At 40.4% G+C, this 27500-nt stretch overlaps 1 protein-coding gene across 1 annotated transcript in view; it reads right to left on the bottom strand.

Moving 5' to 3' along the window:
- The window catches only part of LOC148889096 (uncharacterized), a 41241-nt gene that overhangs the window by 12004 nt on the left and 1737 nt on the right, over nt 1-27500 (bottom strand). The window contains exons 2-4 of the mRNA XM_089012311.1: nt 9250-9681; nt 7137-7414; nt 2114-2275 (exon numbers count right to left, since the gene is read on the bottom strand). Coding sequence (XP_088868437.1) covers nt 2114-2275; nt 7137-7414; nt 9250-9681 — 872 coding nt within the window. The remainder of the gene's footprint in view (nt 1-2113; nt 2276-7136; nt 7415-9249; nt 9682-27500) is intronic.

The raw sequence follows: 27500 nt of genomic DNA, 5'->3' as shown, positions 1-27500 counted from the left end.
AATCTAGAGCAAGGCAAGATGTCCCGGCGTGACGTCACAAACAAGGGGCTGGGACCTTCAGAAACTCGGCATCTCCGAGGTCATTTTGAAGTAATTTTGGGACACTTGAACATTTATATTGGTGTTTTGCATTTGACTAAAAATATCAACCTGCGTGTTTTGGGTATTTTAGATGCTATAAAATGTTTTTTCTGATGTCAGTTAGGAAACAAAAAAAGGGTGTCGGTTGTCCTTTAAATGGACCAATAAAAACAACCTGCAACCTGATAACATGATAGGCTGTTTACGGTAGCAACCGCTGTCCCTGAAAAGGTTCAACCTGACATAAATTTTACATTCAGACCTGGCCCAAAACTTATTTGTGAAATGATGCTCTTCAATGTTCATGGAAATATGAAAGGAACGCATGATTCACTTCAGAGATTGAAAGAGGAACTGAAAGGTTTGGATCTCAGGGATTTCCTTTTGTATTTTGTTTTCATCTGGATTGAGATGGTGATCTGGAAATGTGTTTTCTGGTATCCCAAATCACTATCATATCCAATGTCATGGACTTGGTGAATTTTTGCATACCGATTTTACAATTTCTTTTTCATTTCTATTAATGACAACGTTCAAGTTCTTTGCGGGTTACTTCTGATTGTACCTTACCTTATGCCGATGTTGACTCTTTTATTCAAACACTTGCATTCTCCTTCTGTTTACTAGAAACTATCAAATCTGCCAAGATTACAGTTTGGGCTTTTGAGTTTTAATCATAGTGCACAACAATGACTCATGTGTTTTGCAATGTTTGTAATGCCTATGACTATGTTCTTTTGAGGTGTGATTGATTGTGTCTATCCGTCTTAGGGGTTCGACAGAGTGGCTGCCATTACCGGCTTGTTCATTTTGTGCACAATTCAAAAACATATACAGTACCTCAACTTACGAACGCTTTAGCTAACGAATTTTTCACCTTACGAACATTACATTCGCGAGAATATAATCTTGTCATACGAACTATAGTTTGAGAAACACACGGAGCGCCACAATGGCTGCAGGACTAGTTTTCGGCGGAAGAACACCAAACAAGATGATCGAACAGCGCCACCGTGGCTGGTGGACTACTTTTCCACACCCGCTTTGTTTCAGTGCACTCATTGCAGACATGTGATCGAGGGGATACTTTTGCTTTTTTTGGGACTGAAAAAGAACCCACCATAGGCACAGAGGACACAAAAGAAAATTACGGTCGAGCAGAAGAAGGAGATCATCGAGAAACACGAACGAGGTGTGCGTTTGTGTGACTTAGCGTCCCAGTACCAGTACATTAAGTCAACCATTGCTACGTGTGGCTAAGGGTGTTTCTGTGTTGTCTAAGCAACGGTCTCAGGCATTAGAAGAGGTTGAAAAACTGTTGATTTAGATTCACGAAAAGCAGCGAGCAGGGGACAGTGTGTGAGGGTATTATCGCAGAGAAAGCACTGCAACTTCACTCGGATATCATCAAGAGGCAACTATCAACGACCATCAAAAAGGTAAATAAAACAACTTTTTTTATACAGTACAGTTTATTTCTTTACTTACAATACATAGCACATTTATTATACATAATATAAGGTATATTTTGTGTAGTTTTAAGGCTTATATAGTAGAAAATTATGTTTTATGGGGACCTGGAAACGGATTATTCTCATTTTAATGGTTTCCTATGGGAAATTAAAGTTTGGAAGACACACTTTTCGTCTTACACATACTTTCTGGGAACCAATTAAGTTTGTAAGCTGAGATATCACTGTAATTTATACATATACTAATTGTGATAACTTTTTTTTGTAAATGCATTTGGAAAAAAGCACATTTTTATTTTTCATTAATTAACTCTCCATTGAATGTTGATATGAACTGGTTGGGTTCGGTACTTCAAACATTGTTCTTAGCATTCCCAACAAAAATAAAATAAATACGTACATAAGAATAAGAATAAGAAAAAGAATCAGGCATTTTCATTAACATGGAATGCGGAGGCAAGTATGTTTCTCTTTGGTTTGATTTGAAATTGAAGTTAACATTGGAGACACAAAAGACTGTCTTACAAGAACGTGTTCAGTCTTAATAAAAATAGACAAACCTCTTTAGTCTTTGCCATCTTGTCATCCTTCTGCAAACGATAGATCTGCTTCTGAAGACGAAGGTTGTTCTCCTGCAGCTGGCTAATTTTCTCGATGAGCTGGCAGATGTGCTCCAAGTACCCAAGTCCTGACCCCAAAGGATTGGATCTTGATCCCTGTGTCTGGATGAGTGTAACATAAAGTGACAGATTAATGACCAGGAACAAGACTAAACCAACAAGAGATTTGGTTTAAGAGGAAAAAGAATCATTTCAATGCAGTTTTGAGTATATGCAGTCACGGGCAGGCTTTGTGCTCTTTACAAAACAGCTTTCTCGACGAGCATCATTTCTATCTCGAGATATTGACTTCCACTTGCTGCAGTCATACATGCTGTGTGTGTCCAGAGAGACACGGGAAAGGGATCTGGTGACTGTCGAGATTGGCATCAGGGAAGGGGAGAGCGTAAGACTGATGTCAGGCCACAAAGCTTCCAAATAAATTGTATGTAATAATTCAATTGGGCAGCCGGGTGGTCCAGTGGTGAGCGTGCAAATTTCACAGTGTAGAGGTTGGGGGTTCAATCCCCACTCTGCCCTCCCTGCGTGGAGTTTGCATGTTCTCCCCTGGCCTGCGTGGATATTCTTTGGTTTCCTCCTGCATTCCAAAAATATATGCAGGCCACTCTAAATTATCTCGAGGTGTGAGTCTGAGAGCAGATGGTTGTTTGTCTCTGCCTGCCCTGTGATTAGCTGGCGACCAGTTCAGGGTATCCCGCTGGGATAGTCTCCAACATCCCTGCGACGCTCGAGAGGATATAGCGGTGAATAAATGATTGAATAATTCAATGTTGGCCACTCTGCACTCATTGCAGCTTAATTGGTAATCCTACAAGGGGATTCTTCCATGAGTTTCTAATTAGTCCCGACATGTTGTGAGTGTTTCTTTGCCCTACTTAAGATATGTGGATGTCATTAACATGTGTCATGTCTGTGGGTGGGTGAAATCTGTTGAGACTTTTCTGTCATAGAAAGCTATTGGAATAAAATTGAATCGACTCAATCAATGACCGTGACTCCGGACTCCCATTGATTGACAATGGATGTTAATAAAAGGTAATACAAAAGATTTTGACGGTCATGTTACAATGTAAAAGAAGACAATCCATCTAAGAAGCCACAAGGTGCTCAGTTAAAAACAAGAAGACAAATGGGCATAAGAAATCGGTTTGTAGATTTCTCTATGTGATGTATGCAGTGTCAATAATTTCCATTCTTTGTATTCAAAGAACGTGAGGATTTTTTTTGTATGTTTCTTCGATGAAAAGGTTTCTTCATCCGTCAGCTGTACTTCTTTGACGGTGTTGGACGTTCCGCTTCTTATCCAAGATGTTTCGTAAGCGAACTAAAGTCTTTTGTTGGTAGTTTCGGCCCGATATATATCCCTACTGTTCAGACGTGGCAGTGCCAGACTCTGCTATGATTGGTCCTTGCTCTCAGGTTAGGGGGAGGAGAGGACTATTCCTGCCGCTACACTGATTACTTCTATTTGATATAATTCTAATTAATTAATTTCAATTGTGTGTGTGTGTGCGTGTGTGTGTGTGTGTGTGTGTGTGTGTGTGTGTGTGTGTGTGTGTGTGTGTGTGTGTGTGTGTGTGTGTGTGTGTGTGTGTGTGTGTGTGTGTGTGTGCATTTTTATATTTATTTAAACATTATCCATGCTTAGCATAACATATACTCATGACAATATTGTGTTAGCAGTGTTTCTGCTGACCCAGCTAATTGAATTTCTTGTTGTAACTGACATGATTCAATCATAGCTGGATTGTGGAGGATCAAGTGAGGCATGTGCTGTCTTTGCCCGCTTGCTGTTAAATTGGCAGTAATGAAACAATCATGAATTAGAAAATTGTTACATTTTATCTTATAAATTGTTTGAAAGATTATCTTAATGCAGTGTTAAAAACTAAACTGCTTTTTAAGAGCATGTAAATCATCAATAGTGGGGTCGACGTCATACAATATCAACCCCAGGATGCCGCATTGGCTCGCAGAAGCACGATTGAAAAAAAAGAAATGAAACAAAAAAAAGCCAAATTTAAATTTGTGTGCAATAAGTTCCCAACAAAAGCAGGATATGAACTTCGCGTAGGGTCTGTGCTGTCCTTCTTTGACGTTCCTTTCCTATGATGCTGACACTGACAATGCTGTCCAGCTACTGGAAACTAAAATAGAAACCGCAAACAATTGGTTATATCGGGTTTGGCCACTGACATCATGCACTTCCTGCTATGGAAAAACGTTCCTGACAATCACAGAGATGCACGACTTCACACACAGCCATGAGGTAGAAGAAATCTTCAATAACAAGGCAATGTCATGGTATTAATCTTTTAATACATTTTCATGTAAGCTAAGGATTTCATGTAACATTCTTAAACATTGTGAATTTGTAGAACACCTGCTGTTGGGGTGAATGGGTGTCCCTGTTACAATACTGAACCTGCTCATTTGAATCAGGTGATTTGTAACAGGGAGACTTGGAAAACATGCAGGAGGGTGGCCCTCCAGGACCAGAAGTGCCCACCCCTGCTCTGAATTATCAGAATCAGAATCAGAATCATCTTTATTGCCAAGTATGTAGAACACACAAGGAATTTGTTTCCGGTAGAACACGCTGCACTAGTATCGTCGTCAAAAAAAACTGCTAAGTGGCACTATACAGTTCCATTTTGGCTACTGTTGAAAAGTTCAAAGAGTTAATGGCTTGGGGGAAGAAGCTGTTTAAATGTCTGCTGGATTTGATGCGCATGGATCGGTAGCGCCTGCCTGAGGGGAGTAGCTGGAAAAGGTGGTGGGTAGGGTGCGGAGGGTCCAGTAGGATTTTCCGCGCCCTTGTTTGGATTCTTGCAGTGTGCAAGTCCTCGAGAGTGGGTAGGGCGGTGCCAATGATGGTCTGGGATTGACCATGACCAGATAATAGTTAAATCCCCAGTTATAAAAGACAGTGCGCCTTTGATTAACCAGAGTACAGTCAAACCGTGGTTTTCGAATGTCTCAGTTCTCATTCAATTCGGTTTTTGACCAAAAATATTGGAGTTTGTATGCCCCGGTATACAACCAAAATTCAGTTCTCAACCAAACTGACCACGTCATAATGCGCTACTTGACTACCCTAGGCTTCCTTATACGTCACTTCCTAGTACGTCACCTCGTGTCGTGCTTTCCTCTTTGTGACCGACGCATTTTCCAGTATCATCCAATCAAAATTGCTCCTGCAGCCAACTGTAAAGCATATGGTATAAGTCCCGAGGGGCCAGATCTGGCCCGCCATATCGTTTCAGTCCGCCTGCGCGAGCAAATCAATTATGCCAAGTTCCATGATGCTTGCTGATGTCCAAACCAACACATCAAATTGTAAATGATAGAGATTAGACATAATATAAATTATCGTATTTAAAACTTTCATAATTCAATTTTTAACAGAAACATCAGCTGATACTGACTGACTTTAAAATCTCAGATTTTCATGAACAAAAAAAAACTACCAAATGCTTTGATTAGTTCAACAAATACCTTTCATGAATTAATCTAATAAGCAAAGTACCAAATGACCTGTAAATTGTGCTCACGAACATTAGGCTCACTTCTTCTTTTCCTTTCGGCTTTTCACTTCAAGGGGTCGCCACAGCAAATCAGTGTCCTCCATCTTTAGAGGTTTGATCCGCATGATTGTTTTGGCCAAGCTTTTACGTCGGATGCCCTTCCTGACACAACCCTCTGTATTTATCCGGGCTTGGGACCGGCACAAGAAGACTTATGTCCCTTTGTGGCTACAGACTCAATGCTAAAATTAAATAAATATACTGTAATGGAGCGTTTTAAACTAAATGTATTATTTTTATTTTTATTATTACATGCCATCAATGAGCTGTAACGTAGACTTTGAAGTCCTGTTTATGATGTAAAATAGGGACAGACATGCCCATTTCATGGTAAGATCAGAGCATTGTCATCAAATGGTGAGTACAGTTTTGCTTTTTTGATTGTTGCTGTGCTGATGACTATTTTGTGTTTGGGAGCCTTTTACTGAGCGAGTTGCTTGTTCTGTAGCCACAAAGGGACACAAGTCTTCTTGTGCCGGTCCCAAGCGCGGACAAATACAGAGGGTTGTGTCAGGAAGGGAATCCGACGTAAAAGCTGGGCCAAAACAAACATGCGTATCATACCTCTGAAGATGGAGGTTACTGCTTCGCTGTGGCGACCCCTTGAAGGGAAAAGCCGAAAGGAAAAGAAGATGCTGTTATATGCTTGGTGAACAGGTGTGGCTGGAGGTGCACAACGAAAGCACAGACAACCTGGGGTCAATCTGAGTTGAACAGACACAGCCTGTTAACTTGTCATCTTCGTGTACAAGAACTGGCCTTGAACATAATTTAGGACTTGGGAAACTCCTTCAAATGAGTAATTTAGGACATCAAACTCCTTCACAGGAAGAGCTCATTAGCCGGGTTACAAATCTATCGGTTCAGGGAAAGATAACAAATTAAAATGTCCATGCTCGATTGTTTATACCTGTTGGTGCTTGGGACGTCCAGAGGCGTCAAATCAAGAAAACTATTTTACTAATATATCACTTAAATTTGCATATACTCTCAATAAATAGCTTGGCACGGGGCTGCAGAATTTGGGAGTCTGATTGAATGGCTGCGTCCCCTGCCGGCAGTAAAAGACGATCTTCCTGTGTCTGTGCCAAGGTCCACAGTGTCCAATCGAACATATCTGACAGTAAACCACATGTAAACCACAAAAAGTAATTATTTTTCACTTCAAATATGAATACTAGTTATTCATCAATTTAATTGGGCGCTTTGTCTGTAATATGTGGAGGGGATGAAACATTCTAATGGCTTCCCCAAATTCACAACTGCAACTCCAATGTAGCCTTCGGCAAAAAATGAGTTTGGTACCCTTGCTCGAAAGTGTTTGCATCATTCAAGAATAAACAACTGTACCCTGAAACACAGCCAACTCACCTCACTTGGAAGCAGCATTTGTCCATATACTTGCCAAAGTTGTCGCAGGTGCCACGCTCCTTTGAAGGCCCCAAGTCATTGTCTGCCTTGTTATTATAAGTTTCCGATAATGATGGGTTCCCGGCCTCTAAGTTGTTTTTCTTCTGGAGCTTTTCAGTCATCTCCTCCTCACCCTCCGGGTTTACTGGCAGTGAACTGCACTGTTCCATTTCCAGATCCTCACAAATGTGTGCTTCAGTTCTTGAGGGTGAAGAGCTAATCTCAGCCTCTGGCTGTGAAATGTTTCGGTTTTTCGACCAAAAATATTGGAGTTTGTATGCCCCGGTATACAACCAAAATTCAGTTCTCAACCAAACTGACCACGTCATAATGCGCTACTTGACTACCCTAGGCTTCCTTATACGTCACTTCCTAGTACGTCACCTCGTGTCGTGCTTTCCTCTTTGTGACCGACGCATTTTCCAGTATCATCCAATCAAAATTGCTCCTGCAGCCAACTGTAAAGCATATGGTATAAGTCCCGAGGGGCCAGATCTGGCCCGCCATATCGTTTCAGTCCGCCTGCGCGAGCAAATCAATTATGCCAAGTTCCATGATGCTTGCTGATGTCCAAACCAACACATCAAATTGTAAATGATAGAGATTAGACATAATATAAATTATCGTATTTAAAACATTCATAATTCAATTTTTAACAGAAACATCAGCTGATACTGACTGACTTTAAAATCTCAGATTTTCATGAACAAAAAAAAACTACCAAATGCTTTGATTAGTTCAACAAATACCTTTCATGAATTAATCTAATAAGCAAAGTACCAAATGACCTGTAAATTGTGCTCACGAACATTAGGCTCACTTCTTCTTTTCCTTTCGGCTTTTCACTTCAAGGGGTCGCCACAGCAAATCAGTGTCCTCCATCTTTAGAGGTTTGATCCGCATGATTGTTTTGGCCAAGCTTTTATGTCGGATGCCCTTCCAGACACAACCCTCTGTATTTATCCGGGCTTGGGACCGGCACAAGAAGACTTATGTCCCTTTGTGGCTACAGACTCAATGCTAAAATTAAATAAATATACTGTAATGGAGCGTTTTAAACTAAATGTATTATTTTTATTTTTATTATTACATGCCATCAATGAGCTGTAACGTAGACTTTGAAGTCCTGTTTATGATGTAAAATAGGGAAAGACATGCCCATTTCATGGCAAGATCAGAGCATTGTCATCAAATGGTGAGTACAGTTTTGCTTTTTTGATTGTTGCTGTGCTGATGACTATTTTGTGTTTGGGAGCCTTTTACTGAGCGAGTTGCTTGTTCTGTAGCCACAAAGGGACATAAGTCTTCTTGTGCCGGTCCCAAGCCCGGACAAATACAGAGGGTTGTGTCAGGAAGGGAATCCGACGTAAAAGCTGGGCCAAAACAAACATACGTATCATACCTTTGAAGATGGAGGTTACTGCTTCGCTGTGGTGACCCCTTGAAGGGAAAAGCCGAAAGGAAAAGAAGATGCTGTTATATGCTTGGTGAACATGTGTGGCTGGAGGTGCACAACGAAAGCACAGACAACCTGGGGTCAATCTGAGTTGAACAGACTCAGTCTGTTAACTTGTCATCTTTGTGTACAAGAACTGGCCTTGAACATAATTTAGGACTTGGGAAACTCCTTCAAATGAGTAATTTAGGACATCAAACTCCTTCACAGGAAGAGCTCATTAGCCGGGTTACAAATCTATCGGTTCAGGGAAAGACAACATATTAAAATGTCCATGCTCGATTGTTTATACCTGTTGGTGCTTGGGACGTCCAGAGGCGTCAAATCAAGAAAACTATTTTACTAATATATCACTTAAATTTGCATATACTCTCAATAAATAGCTTGGCACGGGGCTGCAGAATTTGGGAGTCTGATTGAATGGCTGCGTCCCCTGCCGGCAGTAAAAGACGATCTTCCTGTGTCTGAGCCAAGGTCCACAGTGTCCAATCGAACATCTCTGACAGTAAACCACATGTAAACCAAATAAACCACAAAAAATAATTATTTTTCACTTCAAATATGAATACTAGTTATTTATCAATTTAATTGGGCGCTTTGTCTGTAATATGTGGAGGGGATGACAGTGTTCTGTTTAAGTTTAGTTTGCTCATCAGAGTGTGTTGACGGGTCCGAGTTTAAATTAGATGAGTCGCAGGATGACTCACGACTGTGGACAGCAAAGTTCTGGTTAGAGCCTGTAGGACTGGACGGAGCGTTACCGCTTGATAGCTCCACTCCAGAGTCCTCTGACTCAAACTTGTACAACCTTGTCAACTGAGAATCTGAGAAAATGCCTGACAGGTCATCTGCATTGGTGTAGGTTTGACGCTGTCCTGTCTTGTCATCAACGGGGAAATCTGCCAAAGAGTGTTTGAAGTGGTGTGAGATCTTCTCATCTGAAGTGGTGGAAGGGAAGTTGTCCACCACTACAATCCTGTCATTGAAGTTGCTGAACAGCTTCATTTTTGTCAGCACAACTGCACTCTCCAGGACTGACTCTCTGGATACTTTGCCTGCAAAGAATAAAACGTTTATTAAAATAACAAGAACTGGAAAAAAAGTATTTTAATACTGGCAGTTTTCTATTCACTTACGTATGAATACACACCAAGCTGCACATAAAAGCTATGATGTTAGCCAGAGACTGTTACACCCAGGCTGCAAGAAGGAGAGGTACCGCCGCTCATTCCTACCGACTGCTGTCAGGCCTCGCAATTATTTTACTATGCTTAGAATATCTTGTTTTTCTATCCTGCTGTGGACTGCACATTTCCCCATTGTGGGACGAATAAAGGTTTTCTGATTCTGATTCTGATAAAGTGATGATGGCTGAGGTGAGGACAAAGTACGAAGTGATGGCCATCTTGAGCAAATCTTCCCACCCTCTATAAGGCAAGCGGCCACATTCCAACCAGGAGCAGAACTGAGTGTTTCAGGCACTCCTTTGTGTTCACTGCCATCAAGCATAACAATAGCGTTGCGGGCCACTACACATTTCTCCACTACCTTCAAATAAACAACACCTGTCATCCAAAGACGCACTACTATTTTTAATACGCTGCTAACTAAGGTACCCGGTGCAGTTTTTGTTGGGAGGTAAGATCTATCAAAATATTTCTAATTATTATACAGTAAAGTCTCGTTATATCGATATCGGATATATCGATAGTCCCGGTTATATCGATACTATTTCTATGCACGCACGGAGAAAATTACATGCAAACAGGGTCGGATATATCGATAGTCCCGGTTATATCGATATTTTTTCGGACTCCCTTGAATATCGATATAACGAGACTTTACTGTAATTCCTTCATTCTTTTGCTGAACCACTTTGTCCTCAATAGTATCCTCAATAGTAACTTTGGGCAGTGCACCCTGAACGGGTGGCCAGCCATTCGCAGGGCACACAGAGACAACCATACATGCTCACAATTACACGTGGGGACAATTTCGAGTGTTCAATCAGCCTGCTATGCATTTTTTTGGAATGTGGGAGTACACCGGAGGAACCGTAGAAAACCCACGCGGGCCCTGGGGGAACATGCAAACTCCACACAGGGAGGACCGAGCGGGAATTGTGTGTGTGTGTGTGTGTGTGTGTGTGTGTGTGTGTGTGTGTGTGTGTGTGTGTGTGTGTGTGTGTGTGTGTGTGTGTGCGTGCGTGCGCGTGTGCGTGTGCGTGTGTGTGAGCGTGTGTGTGTGTGTGTGCGCGTGTGTGTGCGTGCGTGTGTGTGCGTGCGTGTGCGTGTGTATCTGTGTGTGTGTGTGTATTTGAGTATTTGTTAATTTGTGTATGGCAGCCACACCACTCTGTTTACCTAATAAATGTACAAATAAGACTCCAAAGTCAGTACCTCACCAGCCACAAATCTCACCGAACGTCACGGATTTCAACAACAGGGCAAATTGTGAGACTTCCTGCAGGGTGCATTTGAGATCCTGCCGGTGCAAATATGAGATTAAAGCTTCTTTGAAGAGGGCACTCTGACGCTTTTATTCTCTCTGAAGGGAATTTTGGAGGAGGGAGACTTGAGGAGTAATGGAGCACATAAGCCTTTTTTACACTTCCATTTCAAGACCAATTCTAAAATGTCAACGAACGTGGGAGTGGGGTAGAGGGCCCAAATACACAACACTAGATGAGAATTTTATGTTGTTATACAGTTTTATTGTATACATTGTGTACTATACAAAACCCACTTATTCCTAGCGAGTAGTGAAGTGCCAAAAAAAAACAAGATATTCTAAGCATAATAAAACATGTCAGAAGACTGAGGTGTATACTGTGACTGTGAAAAAAAAATCGTAAAAAACTGTACATAGTATAGTATAGTATAAAAAGTATAAAAAAGCATATTGAACTGTATTGCATCAACATAAGGTGGCTGTGCTATGCTGTGCTGCGCTGAATTCAAACAACAAGAATATGAGCCGTTGTCTCTAAACCCCTTGCACTCTCTCAGATTACAGATGCGTAGGCGCCAATTTCTATTACTATTTACTATTTCTATTATTTTTTCTAATAATATTATTTCTACTATTATTTATATGACTACTATTTATTACTCCAAATTCTATTACTATTCAAATGCATAATGATGTGGTCGCTCTGTGGTGGCTTTATGGAATTGTCTTTCCTGTCACCACCCGGGACAGGAAAAGACTGGAGCGCTTGTTCAAGAGGGACAGTTCTGTCCTGGGCTGCTCGCTGGACTCTCTGGAGGAGGTGGACAACAGAAGGACGCTTGCTAAACTAAAAGCTATGCCGGACAGCCCCTCCCATCCCCTCCTGCCCACCCTGACAGCACTGGGTAGCTCTTTAAGCCAGAGACTGTTACACCCACACTGCAAGAAAGAGAGGTACCGCCGCTCGTTCCTACCGGCTGCTGTCAGGCTTCTCAATTCTCAATAATCACATGTGAAAAAAAAACTGGACACTTGTACTGTAAATATGGGTTGACGCAATACAGCTACATATATCAATATCCCTTTCTTGATATTTGCACTATGTACAGTTTTTCTATTAAACGGTTTTGCACATTTACAGTATACATCTCAGTCTGCTGACCTTTTTATTTTTACATTTTTATTTTACTATGCTTAGAAAACTTGTTTTTCTATCCTTTCACCCCCCTTCAACCCACCCTCTTTCAAATTGCTGCTGTGGACTGCAAATTTCCCCATTGTGGAACGAAGAAAGGTTTTCTGATTCTGATTCTGAATGAGTCAGAATAGGGTTGAATGTTAAACACGATTCTGCATCCCATGGTGGAAATGAGTACAATGGGGAGGGGGTTATTGTTTAACAGAGCTGAATAAACATCTGTGGCAAAGTGATAACTGATATGAAAGGTAGCAAAGACAGGACACCAATGACACAGCACAGTTATGTTTGCTTCTGTTTTTGTGGTACAATGAAAGGGAAGAAGTATACTGAGGTTTATATTAGTGGAAATTGCTGACAACAGAGTGCCTCTGAGTGGTGTGCATCGTGCATACATCGTCGCTCGATGAGAAGTTTCTTCAGACGTCATCTGTACTTTTTTTGAAGGTGTCGGATGTTTCGCTTCTTCAGCGAACTAAAGTCTTACCGGTAGTATCGGCCCTATATATATATATATATATATATCCCTAATGTAGGGACCTAATGATAGGTCCCTACTCTCAGGTTGGGGGGAGCAGAGGAACACTCCCTGCAGCCCCACCGATTGTTCCTACATTCCTGACTAACGACTGGCCTATTTGCCCCACTCTCACCGGTATCACCTCATCAGCATTACGAATGTTGCCTAACCTGTTTTGCTTAAGCAGGCTATTGTATGAACGAACCAAATTGAACCTCACCTCACCAGACCGGTTTAATGCAGGATTTAGTTGTTTTATGAGAATCGCTTCTTTTACTCCCCTTTCAAACCATCTATGTTCTTTTGCTAAGATTTTAACCTCATTGTCGTCAAATGAGTGGTTGCTAGCTTTTAGGTGCAAATGTACTGCCGATTGAGGCCCACTAGTATTATCCTTGCGATGTTGATAATGTCTTTTTTGGAGAATTTTGTTGAGTCTCCCCAATGTACTGCTCTTTACAAGTTTCATTCTTACAATGTATTGAATAAACTTTGTTTTTCATTTGGCAGCCTATCTTTTGGATGCACTAATTTTTGCCTTAACTTGTTTATCGGTTTGAAATAAGGTGGTTCAATTTGGATCGATCATACAATAGCCTGCTTAGGCAACACATGTTAGGCAACATTAGTAATGCTGATGAGGTGATACCGGAGGGAGTGGGGCAAACAGGCCAGTCGTTAGTCAGGTATATAGGAACAATCGGTGGGGCCACAGGGAGTGGTCCTCTGCTCCCCCCCAACCTGAGAGTAGAGACCTATCATAGCTGTGTCCGGCGCCGCCAGGTCTGGACATTAGGAATTTATATAAAGGGCCGATACTACCAGTAAGACTTTAGTTCACTGACGAAGACTCTTGGATAAGAAGCGAAACGTCCGACACCTTCAAAAAAAGTACAGATGACGGCTGAAGAAACCTTCTCATTGATGGACCACTCCTGTACGACTGAGAGCTTACACAGACGTATACATCGTCGTTGTTGACAAGCATCTGAATAATCTGCAGAAAATGTCCAAATGTTAGAAAGCTGGCACCAGCGGAACCCCCCACCCCCATGCAAAAACAGCCTGTTTTGGTTTCCAACTTCATCCGTCAGCAAAACAGCCACTTATCGAGATCTCCAAATTTAATTTGATACGGTGAATGGTAATTGTTATTTATTTATTTTTGCCGCTGTAAAGATGGGGGTGGGGGGTAGTATTTGTACTCTTTTATTGTCATTACATTCATGTGTCTGATTTTAAAAGCATCACGTTCTCTGTCACACTGAATCAGAATCAGAATCGGAAAGCCTTTAATAGTCCCACGATGGGGAAATTTGCAGTCCACAGCAGCAATTTGAAAGGGGGTGTGGGAGGGGTGAAAAGCCAAAAAAAAACAAGATATTCTAAGCATAATAAAACATGTCAGAAGACTGAGGTGTATACTGTGACTGTGCAAAAAAAATAATAAAAAACTGTACATAGTGAAAGTATAAAAAAGCATATTGAACTGTATTGCATCAACATAAGGTGGCTGTGCTATGCTGTGCTGCGCTGACTTCAAACAACAAGAATATGAGCCGTTGTCTCTAAACCCCTTGCACTCTCTCAGATTACAGGTGAGTAGGCGCCAATTTCTATTACTATTTACTATTTCTATTATTTTTTCTATTAATATTATTTCTATTATTATATTTCTATGACTACTATTTATTACTCCAAATTCTATTACTATTCAAATGCATAATGATGTGGTCGCTCTGTGGTGGCTTTATGGAATTGTCTTTCCTGTCACCACCCGGGACAGGAAAAGACTGGAGCGCTTGTTCAAGAGGGACAGTTCTGTCCTGGGCTGCTCGCTGGACTCTCTGGAGGAGGTGGACAACAGAAGGACGCTTGCTAAACTAAAAGCTATGCCGGACAGCCCCTCCCATCCCCTCCTGCCCACCCTGACAGCACTGGGTAGCTCTTTAAGCCAGAGACTGTTACACCCACACTGCAAGAAAGAAAGGTACCGCCGCTCGTTCCTACCGACTGCTGTCAGGCTTCTCAATTCTCAATAATCACATGTGAAAAAAAAACTGGACACTTGTACTGTAAATTTGGGTTGACGCAATACAGCTACATATATCAATATCCCTTTCTTGATATTTACACTATGTACAGTTTTTCTATGAAACGGTTTTGCACATTTACAGTATACATCTCAGTCTGCTGACCTTTTTATTTTTACATTTTTATTTTACTATGCTTAGAAAACTTGTTTTTCTATCCTTTCACCCCCCTTCAACCCACCCTCTTTCAAATTGCTGCTGTGGACTGCAAATTTCCCCATTGTGGAACGAAGAAAGGTTTTCTGATTCTGATTCTGAATGAGTCAGAATAGGGTTGAATGTTAAACACGATTCTGCATCCCATGGTGGAAATGAGTACAATGGGGAGGGGGTTATTGTTTAACAGAGCTGAATAAACATCTGTGGCAAAGTGATAACTGATATGAAAGGTAGCAAAGACAGGACACCAATGACACAGCACAGTTATGTTTGCTTCTGTTTTTGTGGTACAATGAAAGGGAAGAAGTATACTGAGGTTTATATTAGTGGAAATTGCTGACAACAGAGTGCCTCTGAGTGGTGTGCATCGTGCATACATCGTCGCTCGATGAGAAGTTTCTTCAGACGTCATCTGTACTTTTTTTGAAGGTGTCGGATGTTTCGCTTCTTAGCCAAGATGCTTCTTCAGCGAACTAAAGTCTTACCGGTAGTATCGGCCCTATATATATATATATATATATATCCCTAATGTAGGGACCTAATGATAGGTCCCTACTCTCAGGTTGGGGGGAGCAGAGGAACACTCCCTGCAGCCCCACCGATTGTTCCTACATTCCTGACTAACGACTGGCCTATTTTCCCCACTCGACATACGAATGTTGCCTAACCTGTTTTGCTTAAGCAGGCTATTGTATGAACGATCCAAATTGAACCTCACCTCACCAGACCGGTTTAATGCAGGATTTAGTTGTTTTATGAGAATCGCTTCTTTTACTCCCCTTTCAAACCATCTATGTTCTTTTGCTAAGATTTTAACCTCATTGTCGTCAAATGAGTGGTTGCTAGCTTTTAGGTGCAAATGTACTGCCGATTGAGGCCCACTAGTATTATCCTTGCGATGTTGATAATGTCTTTTTTGGAGAATTTTGTTGAGTCTCCCCAATGTACTGCTCTTTACAAGTTTCATTCTTACAATGTATTGAATAAACTTTGTTTTTCATTTGGCAGCCTATCTTTTGGATGCACTAATTTTTGCCTTAACTTGTTTATCGGTTTGAAATAAGGTGGTTCAATTTGGATCGATCATACAATAGCCTGCTTAGGCAACACATGTTAGGCAACATTAGTAATGCTGATGAGGTGATACCGGAGGGAGTGGGGCAAACAGGCCAGTCGTTAGTCAGGTATATAGGAACAATCGGTGGGGCCACAGGGAGTGGTCCTCTGCTCCCCCCCAACCTGAGAGTAGAGACCTATCATAGCTGTGTCCGGCGCCGCCAGGTCTGGACATTAGGAATTTATATAAAGGGCCGATACTACCAGTAAGACTTTAGTTCACTGACGAAGACTCTTGGATAAGAAGCGAAACGTCCGACACCTTCAAAAAAAGTACAGATGACGGCTGAAGAAACCTTCTCATTGATGGACCACTCCTGTACGACTGAGAGCTTACACAGACGTATACATCGTCGTTGTTGACAAGCATCTGAATAATCTGCAGAAAATGTCCAAATGTTAGAAAGCTGGCACCAGCGGAACCCCCCACCCCCATGCAAAAACAGCCTGTTTTGGTTTCCAACTTCATCCGTCAGCAAAACAGCCACTTATCGAGATCTCCAAATATGCCACTGTTCTGATAACCTTATTGTTGAATAGCCAACACTCTCCCAAAATACTGATAGTGTAGTGTTTTGGCCATATCAGTTTCCAAAGGTTCATTTCCTCTTTCCAGCTGTTTATTTTCACCTTTGTTGAACTCAAAACACCCATCCATCCACATGAATAAGTATAATTTGTCGGCGCTTCTTTATGATTCCTTTAATCTCCTTCGGCTAGGGAACCAAATTAATGATTAGCAACACAATAACTTATCCGTGTGTTAGTGAAAGACTAAAATACTTTGTCTGTGTAAGCTCTCGGTCGTACAGGAGTGGTCCATCGATGAAAAGGTTTTTTCAGTCGTCCAAAAGGTAGGCTGCCAAATGAAAAACAAAGTCATGTAGTTTTCCAACGGAGCTTGTGCATTTTCTGGGTGCTACATTGGAGTCCAGACGGCTTGAATTGATACGGAAGGACTTCTTTCATCGATTGCAAACATTTATGCTTTCTTCTTTGGAACTATTTAAATCACATTCATAACTGGATGAGTAACAAGAAAGCATCTTCTCAGAATCTGAACTCTCTGAAGCCATTGTTTTGATTCTGGAGCAAGGCAGTTTGTGAAGGAGAATCCTGGCATGACGTCATGAACAATGGGGCGGGACTTTCTCAATCTCCCCTGTTCCAAGCCCATTTTGCGGCAGTTTTGGGACACTTTAAGTCATTTTTATTGGTGCTTTGCATTTCGCTAGAAATATCAGCCAGTGTGTTTTGGGTATTTTAGATGCTATAAAACGTTTTTCTGATGTCAGTTAGGAAACAAAAAAGTGATGTTGGTTGTCCTTTAAAGTAGATGAACAAATTCCATTTAAAAAGGGCCATGCACCGCTGGGAAGACAACATATGGCTGATGAAGAAAACTTGCAGTAAAAGTAATTTTTTAAAGGAATTTGTGTTATGCTTTGCTGACATAGTCCAATCATAAACTGGCAAATATTTTGGAAACCATACATTGCCACATGAAACCTGACACTCATCCCTGAGGCAACATCACACTTTTCACCTTTCTGACCACTGTGATGTGGGATAAAAACGGTAAGTTTGAGCGAAAGAAGGACTTTCTACCAGACAAACGGTGAAAATTAGATGAATTTATTGTTCTTTTATCACTGGAGACCATCCTTCTATAAATGAAATATTTCTACCACAAGAACAAACTTAACACGAGGCAGAATATGGGCCAAGACTCAGCACTCACATACTTTCTTTTGGCGCATATGCAGTACTCTCCATTCCATGGAGTATGTGACTATCTCTATCCTGCCAGATAACATAGTAGTTTATTTTCTATGGAATCAACGGTTCCGCCTCCGGATATTATAATGTAATGTACTCAGTATGTTGTCATCATTTTTAATCCATTTAATAGGGGCTTGCATTTATCATTTTGTTTGTGCGTTTTACATTTTCTAAAACAAAGAGCTGGTGATTTTATATTTATTGTGATGAATTCAAACATTGTTTATTTATTTTGGCATGATTATAATTATGTAGGAAACAGTAACGGTTCATACTTATATACATGGCGATGTTAAAAGAATGATTCCTTTGTGTGTTCACCCATTTAAAGGACAACCGACACCATTTTCTTTGTTTCCTAACGGACATCAGAAAAACGTTTTATAGCATCTAAAATACCCAAAAGACGAAGGCTGATTTCTTTAGTTAAATGCAAAACACCAATAAAAATGACTTAAAGTGTCCAAAATCTGCAAAATATTGAGCTGCGAATTGGGCATTTCTAGTTCGTGACATCACGCCAGGACGTCTTGCCTTGCTCCAGAATCAAAATAATGGCGATTTGAAGAAGATGCTTTCTTGTTACTTATCCAGTTATGAATATGATTCAAATAGTTCTGAAGAGGAAAGCATACATGTTTGCAATCGATTAAAGAAGTACTTCCGTATCAATTCGAGCCGTCAATGTAGCATCCCAGAAAATGCACAAGATGGTGCCCAAGCTCCGTTGGAAATAAGCTGATTTGTCTACTGGGAATTTGTGTCAACTTGTATCAAATAGTAGTCTTGGTGTAACACACAACGATTCACCGTCGCGTTATTTATGTGTTTTCCTTCTAATTTTGACATCAACATGGATCAACACGAAGTTTTCAGACCAAACAAAGTACCCAAAATTGATTGTGTGTCACCTTCTCAGTCAGTGACGATACCTACCGTGACGTCACGGTAGGTATCGTCACCAACTCAAAAGACTCACAAGACTTCCTGAATCTTCAGCGCGAGTCTTAAAACGTAAAATATAGCTATATGCGGTGGAATCTTTGTAAAATACGATCAGTAGAAGTCATTTGACGTGATTTTACAAATTATGGACACAACTTACCCGGAGGCGTCGGTTGTCCTTTAACCTTTATTTTATGATGTATTCACTGTATTTTTTTTGGGGGTGCAATTTCTGTCTTGGTGCCGATGAAGGTATCAATAATTTAAGCTTTTCTGAGGCACTACTTGAACACTGCTTGAGCTGAATCAGAAAGGAGCTTTGTTGTAGGAGACAGATGTGCTCATACTAGACAGTGCTGTATTAGTTCAGGGAGATTGGGAAACAATGTACAGTCAAGTCTCGTTATATCGATATCGGTTATATTGATAATACTGCTTATTACGATACTATATTCATTTCCCGGCCGCATTTCTAGTCTTTTTATGTATGATTAGCTCCGTTTAGTACGATTCATGGTTATTACGATAATCCGGTTACTACGGTGCTCTTTTTCATCTCCCGCCGGCCATTTTGCTATGTTTATATCGATACACGCCATCTGCCTCGCCATTGGTCGACTTGGTCACGTGACTTGGTCACGTGAGTTTGTTACGTGACCAGCTCCCGTGTAGCAGAGCCATTTCCATTTTCAGACGCTAGCTCGTGTGTAGCAGACGAGATTGAAGTGTTTGTGTTAAAAGGTAAAAATGGGAAGCAGAAGAAGATTCATGACTTTTTTAAATTGCATACATGTCACTTTACATGTCACTTTTTATGACAAAAGTGACATGTTACATGTCACTTTTTATTCAAATGCAAAACACCACTAAAAATGACTTCACGCCAAGACGTCTTGCATTGCTTGTGAATCCAAACAATGGCTTCAGATTCGGATAATATGCTTTCTTGTTACACATCCAGTTATGAATATGATTCAAATACACTGTAGAGGAAAGTACTGAAGAGGAAAGCATACATGTTTGCAATCGATTAAGGAATTATATGTGCCATTTTCAGGCAACATTGGGGGAACATCTTTCACCCAAAAAAAAAGAGGCACAAACTGGCGAGCTCATGGCCAGCTCCGTTTCTTATATGGCGCTTGGATGCCCTCTTTTGGTGGCTTTTGTTAATGCAGTTCGGCGCAGGACGGATATATCGACAGTACGGTTATATCAACATTTTTTTCTAACTCCCGAGAATATTGATATAATGAGACTTTACTGTATGTTTAAAAGGCAACACAAAGCATGGAAGAGAATGAAGAAAAATACATTGGCAAGGTCCTTACCTTTATCTCAGAATTGTGATTTTAATGTCAGAAGTAAGCTCCTGTGTTTTGTTTTTCTACTCCTTTCTTTCCTTTCCTCTTCCTTTCACAACTTTGCTGAAATGTAAATTTCCCCACCGCGAGACTAATAAAGGCACATAAAATCCAATCCAGAATTACGAAATTAAAGTCAAAATTAGGACTTTAATCTTCGAAGTTTGACTTTAAAGTGAGAATACTGAGGCGAAAGTTGGAATTACGAGTAAAAAATTGCACTTTAAAGTAAGAATTCTGAGATTAAAGTCAGAATTCGGATTTTAAAGACAGAATTGTGAGATTAAAGTCATAATTCTGAGAATAGAGTGAGAATTCTGAGATTAAAGACAGAATTCTCACTTTAAAGTATAGGACAACATAAAAACGGCATTTCGGGGTAGGACAATATTTGGTATTTTTAAAACTACAGTGCAGCATTTGTTTCTCTTTTTTTGTCACAAGAACAGTAAATGTACACAGATTTATATTTTGGATGTGAGTTATTTACAAATTGTTGTGTGGGTGGGACACAAATTATAATTTTTGCGCACTTTAAAAGCTTCTCACTTTAAAATAAGAATTCTGAGATTAAAGTCAGATTTTGGGTGAGCAGTGGCATATAAATACATAGAAAGCGAGCTCGCTAGCTAATGGATAACCAGATAGCTATCCAGCTAGATAGCTATATATCTTATAGATAGCTAGCGAGATAGCTAGCCAGCCAGCTAGGTAGCGAATACATAGCGAATAGATAGCAAGTTGATAACTAGCTAGATAGCTAGGCAGCCATATAGCTATATAGCTAATTGAGAGCTAGCAAGATAGCTAGCCAGACAGCTAGATAGCGGGCTAGCTGGATAGCGAGATAAATAAAAAAAGTGAAGAGAGGAAAAAAAGAAAACACAAAAATAGATAAATGGGATGTAAGAAAGTTGAGCCAAAGAGTGAAAAGAAAAAAAATAAACATTAATTATTAGCATTATGTAATCCTCTTCCGAAACAAACTCTTAAGACTTTGTTTCAGAATTTGAATAGTTTAGTTCGCTTGGTTCATTTCTTCTCCACATACAGCTCAGGTCTTTGTCTATCAGATGAGCGATGTTGAGAGGGAGTTGGCATCTGCGTCTATAATTATTCGATGAACATGTTCCTTACCAACCATTAGAAGGACACCTGGTTACCTTAAATTATACGCCGTATACGAGCAGCGTCATCCTGACAGGTGTTGCTCTGATCTCACACAAAATAATTGCCTCTCGCACACTGTCTTGTAATTGTCTTCAATGACTAACTTGGTCTATTGCTTGTCTCTTGAGTAAAGACCCACAGTTTACTGTTCATTGCAAATAGGTCATCTTCCCGAACATGACGTTATTCTTTCTTATTTAAATCTAAAAATGTTCATATCATTTCCCTCCATATAAATATCGCATTCCACACAACATTGGTTTTGGGATTCACACGAGTCTCCTCCGAAGTGCTCAGGGGTAGACAGGTGTTATACGTGAGTGGTCGGAATGCCTTGCCTGAAGCTGGAACACTCTCATAACAAAGCATTTCAACTCCATGAGAGGATGAAGGCAAAAAATAGTCAATGGGTTTTGAAGTCCCGAAAAGCAGAGCTTTTTTTTAAATAGCGTTTAAAGCAGGGGTTGGAAAGCGATGGCTCGCGAGCCATATATGGCTCTTTCAATGATTGGATCTGGCTCGCAGATAAAACTACAGTAAAGTATATCGATATTTTCGGGAGTTAGAAAAAATGTCGATATAACCAAACTGTCGATATATCCGTCCTGCGCCGAACTGCATTAACAAAAGCCGCCAAAAGAGGGCATCCAAGCGCCATATAAGAAACGGAGCTGGCCATGAGCTGCCATTTTGTGCCTCTTTTTTTTCGGGTGAGAGATGGTCCCCCAATGTTGCCTCAAAATGGCACATATAATTCTTTAATCGATTGCAAACATGTATGCTTTCCTCGTCAGAACTACAGTGTATTTGAATCATATTTATAACTGGATGTGTAACAAGAAAGCATATTATCCGAATCTGAAGCCATTGTTTGGATTCACAATTCACAAGCAATGCAAGACGTCTTGGCGTGAAGTCATTTTTATTGCTGTTTTGCATTTGAATAAAAAGTGACATCGGTTGTCCTTTAATACACAGTATGGAATGTATAGTAATTTTCAAAATCACGCAACAGCAGACAAAACAAGAAACATTGTTGCAAAAAACAATTGCATTCATATACAGTACAGTGGGCATGTACGTAACACAACAGGGAAACTGCAACGCTTACATCTTACTGTATTATGTATACAATTCAAAACAGTCATCAATCTTCTTCTGCTTCCCATTTTTACCTTTTAACACAAACACTTCAATCTCGTCTGCTACACACGAGCTAGCGTCTGAAAATAAAAATGGCTCTGCTACACGGGAGCTGGTCACGTCACAAACTCACGTGACTAAGTCAGATCAAGTCGACCGATGGCGTGTATCAATATAAACATAGCAAGATGGCCGGCGGGAGATGAAAAAGAGCACCGTAGTAACCGGATTATCGTAAAAACCACGAATCGTACTAAACAGAACTAATTAAACATAAAAAGACTAGAAATGTGCATGGGAAATGAAAATAGTGTCGTAATAAGCAGTATTATCTATATAAACGATATCGATATAACGAGACTTTACTGTAAATACATATTCTCGCTTTTTCGCTGTTCATTTCCTGTTTAGGCTGCAGTTGGCTGAAAACGCAATTTTATTGGAGGAAACTGGCTTGATGTCGAAACAGGTTAACGGCCCTTTTTGAATAAGCGAACGAGTAAAAAAAGAAGATGAGTATCGTACACTTCAGGTTGAACGGACCAAAGGATTCTGCCGTCATTCTAATTTGCAATGAAACAATATCATCGATGAAAGAGTCGAATGTTAGTGGCACTTTGACGAGCCCCATGCTAACGTTAGCATCAGTATACTCTGCGAGAGACCGCAGAAAGTAAGCGTAAGGTAATGAGCAGTGTGCAGGCTAGCTAGCAGTAACTTCACGTATGGACCCGGCAAGTTGACTTTTATTCCAATCGTTTGGCTGGATTTTTACCAATCATGAGGAACGGAAAAACATTCATGTTAATGGTGAGTACTCCCACAAAGTTATTTTCAATAATACATTCTGACATTTTATTGAAATCACACATACACATACATATATGTAAGGTGTGTGTGTGTGTGCGTGTGCGTGTGTGTGTGTGTGTGTGTGTGTGTGTGTGTGTGTGTGTGTGTGTGTGTGTGTGTGTGTGTGTGTGCGCGCGCGCGTGCGTGTGTACGTGGGTCTAATTAAGTTCGTAAATTGAGGTCTCACTGTACAGTAATCCACATCTAAAATATTTTTTACAATGCAGTTTCTGGATACATTTACTGTTCTGAGACAAAAAAGTGACAAGAATGCTGGACAGTAGTAGTGCCCTGAAATGCCATTTTATCTCTTCCCATCAACCACAATGACAACATTTGATCTCAAAATAAATTAAAACGAAATTGGATTTTTTTGAGGGGATTATTATTTGTTTCATTGTTGTTTCATCTGTGTAAGCTCTCAGTCGTACAGGAGTGGTCCGTCGACGAAAAGGTTTCTTCAGCCGTCATCTGTTTGAAGATGTCGGACGTTTCGCTTCTTATCCAAGAAACTTCGTCAGCAAACTAAAGTCTTACTGGTAGTTTAGGCCCTATATATATCTCCCTACTGTCCAGACGTGGTGGTGCAAGACTCTGCTATGATTGCTCCCTGCTTTCAGGTTGGGGGGAGCAGAGGACTACTCCCTGCGGCTACACTGATTGCTTCTATTGTCCTGACTGATTACTTCTATTATCCTGCCTGAGTATGGGGTCTACGACTGGCCTGATTGCCCCATTTGCTCTGGTATCGCCTCATCAGCATAACTAAGACTATGTTGCCTAAGAAGTCGGTTGTATGAATGATCCAAATTGAACCTCACCCCACCATGGTGATTTAGTGAAGGGGTTTGCTTCTTTTACTCCCCTAGCAAACCATCTATTTTCTTTCACTAAAATGTTAACCTCGTCATCAAATGAGTGGTTGCTAGCTTTTAGGTGCATATGTGCTGCTGATTGAGGCCCACTAGTATTATCCCTGCAATGTTGATAAAGTCTTATTTTGGGGAATTTGTTTCATCTCCCCAATGTATTTCTTTACAATTTTCATGTTTACAATGTATTGACTAAATGAAAAACATAGTAATGTTGATTTTCATTTGGCAGTCAATCTTTTGGATGCACTAATTTTTGCCTTAAAGTGTTTATCAGTTTGAAATAAGGAGGAATGTTGTGTTGCTAAAAGACCCTTTGTAGTTTTTCAGAAACCCCATGCAATGTAAGGTACTGCTACTCCTCTCCTTTTTGTATCTTCAGAATTTTTGGTTTCATTCCCTATTCTTTTCTATTGACATTTGTTAAAAGACCACTGAGGGTAACCACAGTTTGTGAGTGATCTCCTGACATGTTTCTTGTAACTGTGGGACCGTTTGATTAAATCCATTCATCCATTCATTTTCTAAGCCGCACACTCTCACAAGCATACCAGAAGAAAACTCAAGAACATGAGAGAACATGCAAACTCCACACAAAAACACCGGTAACCTCCTGCATATTCCTTCGTGTCACAGGAGTCACTATCCATCTTTTCACTTGTTTCTCAACACATGAGCCTGTTTTCGTCTCAACTCTGTTATTTTCAAGACCGTGGTGTCGTCAAACCCAAGGATGATACCCAGACTCCCCGTCTTTATCAAAATACCTCCCCGCTCCTAACTCGACAGTGGCTTATCAAAAACATTTGGATAAGAAAAGAATGTTTAAGAGTCCTGGAGTCAACATATCTTTATTTTAGGGCGGCCCGGTAGTCAAGTGGTTGGTACGTCGACTTCACAGTGCAGAGGTTCTGGGTTCAATTCCAGCTCCGGTCTTACTGTGTGGAATTTGCATGTTCTCCTTGGGGCCTGATTGAGCTCTCCAAATTGTCCCTAGGTGTGACTGTTCATTTTAGTGTGCCCTGAGATTGGCGGGCAACTGGTTTAGGGGGTCCCTCGCCTACTGCCTGAAGATGTCTAAGATAGGCTCCAGACCCTCGTGAGGACTAGCGGATCAGAAAATGAATGGGAAAAAAAGTCCTGTAATTTAGTTAGATGCGGGGATTGATCCCTTTGAAATGATACAGTGTGATTGTCAATCCCTCAGAACAACCCTGTAATGCAGATTCTCGAGAAAAAAAAATCATACATGGAAAACTACACAGAGGATAAACGTGTTTCCTCTTTGAATGGATCGTCACAAAAGTCACTAAAGACAAAAGTTTCATAATTGTTTTTGTTTAAAGCAGTTGATCAACTCATTGACTTCATTTGTTTTTCTTTTCAACCCCCCCAGACCCCTTCCATTGTGTTGCTGTAGATTGCTAATTTACCCAGTGTGGGACTATTAAAGGTTTTCATATTCTTATACGAATGATTATTCTATCTATTTTAGTTCCTTCCTAGTTGAGTGATTATTAGTTAACTCTTAGCTAGCTAGCTAGCTAGCTTTTTATCTATTTGAGTTACTTCCGGTTTGAGTGATTATTAGCTGACTCTTAGCTAGCTAGCTACTTTTCTATCTATTTGAGTTACTTCCGGGCTCACTCTTAGCTAGCTGGCTAGCAAGCTTTCTATCTATTTAATAATAATCGATTTCATTTATTAGCGCCTTTCAAAACTTGAGTTACATCCGGTTTGAGTGAATATTGGCTAACTCTTAGATAGCTAGCTAGCTTTTTATCTATTTGAGTTACTTCCGGTTTGAGTGATTATTAGCTAATTCTTAGCTAGCTAGCTAGCTTTTTATCTATTTCAGTTACTTCCGGTTTGAGTCATTATTAGCTAACTCTTAGCTAGCTAGCTAGCTTTCTATCTATTTGAGTTACTTCGGGGTTGAGTAATTATTGGGTAACTCTTAGCTAGCTAGCTTTCTATCTATCTGAGTTACTTCTGGGTTGAGTGATTATTAGCTAACTCTTAGCTAGCTAGCTAGCTAGCTTTCTATCTATTTGACTTAGTTCCAGGTTTAGTGATTATTAGCTAACTCTTAGCTAGCTAGCTTGCTTTCTATCTATTTGAGTTACATCCGGGTTGAGTGAGCGCTGGGTCATGTGGCTGCCGCTGCTCACCCACAGAAAAAAAATATTATGTTACTGTAAAGTGACCTTGAGATTTGAAAGGCGCTTATAAATGAAATGTATTATTATTATTATTATTATCAATATCAAAATGTTCATTTCTCAGCATTAATGTGTAAGTTCTGAGGAGCTGGAAATGTCTTGTACAGAATGATAGTTTCCACCATGCAAATTTCCCCATTGTGGGACGATTAAAGGCGTTCGGATTCTGAGAATAAAGATGGGCAAAGTTGCTGCTTTTGAGCTCATAGCTTGGTTTCATTCCAGACTTCAGCAGCTTAAAAATGATCATACGGGATCCCAAGAAATCTCCAGTAAAGAGCCGCTCCCTGCTGTACTGCACACAATGGAAGTGGTACACTGACAATAGCCCACACAATCCTCGAAAATTTCAGACTAAAACGAAAATGTAAAATAGTCAACAATGGGGGTAAAAAAGAATGGTTGCTGCAAAAAGAGACTGGCTGCCATGCAAAATGGATAGATTCCTGCATGGCATGTGTGGACTCTTATACAGTAAACGACCTGAAAGCGACATCCAAGTGAGGCTTGTACATGGAATGTGCCGCAACCTGACACTCAGATTAGAACGGAAAAAGAAAAAAATAAGGAAACACTGCACAGTGTAGTCTTTGCAAATCATCAAATACTCCTCACAGGCTCCTGCATGCTTTCAAACTATGGTCTCTTTTATATTTGGGAGATGAGAACATGACAAGTGATTTCCGATGTTGTTCAGTGGTCGTTCCCAGGTTCCCAAAAATCATAATTTTCAACTAAATAAGCCTTACTACACACAATATACCTTATTTTATGTATAATAAATGTGATATGGTATTGTAATTAAAGAAATAAACTGTACTTATAATAAAGTCATTTTATTTACCTTTGTGATGGTCATTAATGGCTTGATGGAATGGATAGCTTTTTGCATAAAGTGTCTCAAGGAGCTCTGGGTTGAACATCTTAGAAGTTGTGATATTGCAACAGCAACAGATGCAGGCAGACACACTAGAAACTTCATTAATAGCT

The sequence above is a fragment of the Hippocampus bargibanti genome, linkage group LG13 (assembly GCF_051943395.1).
Source record: "Hippocampus bargibanti isolate YZ-2025 linkage group LG13, ASM5194339v1, whole genome shotgun sequence".
Lineage (NCBI taxonomy): Eukaryota > Metazoa > Chordata > Actinopteri > Syngnathiformes > Syngnathidae > Hippocampus > Hippocampus bargibanti.
This window is presented reverse-complemented; position numbering and strand designations above follow the sequence as displayed.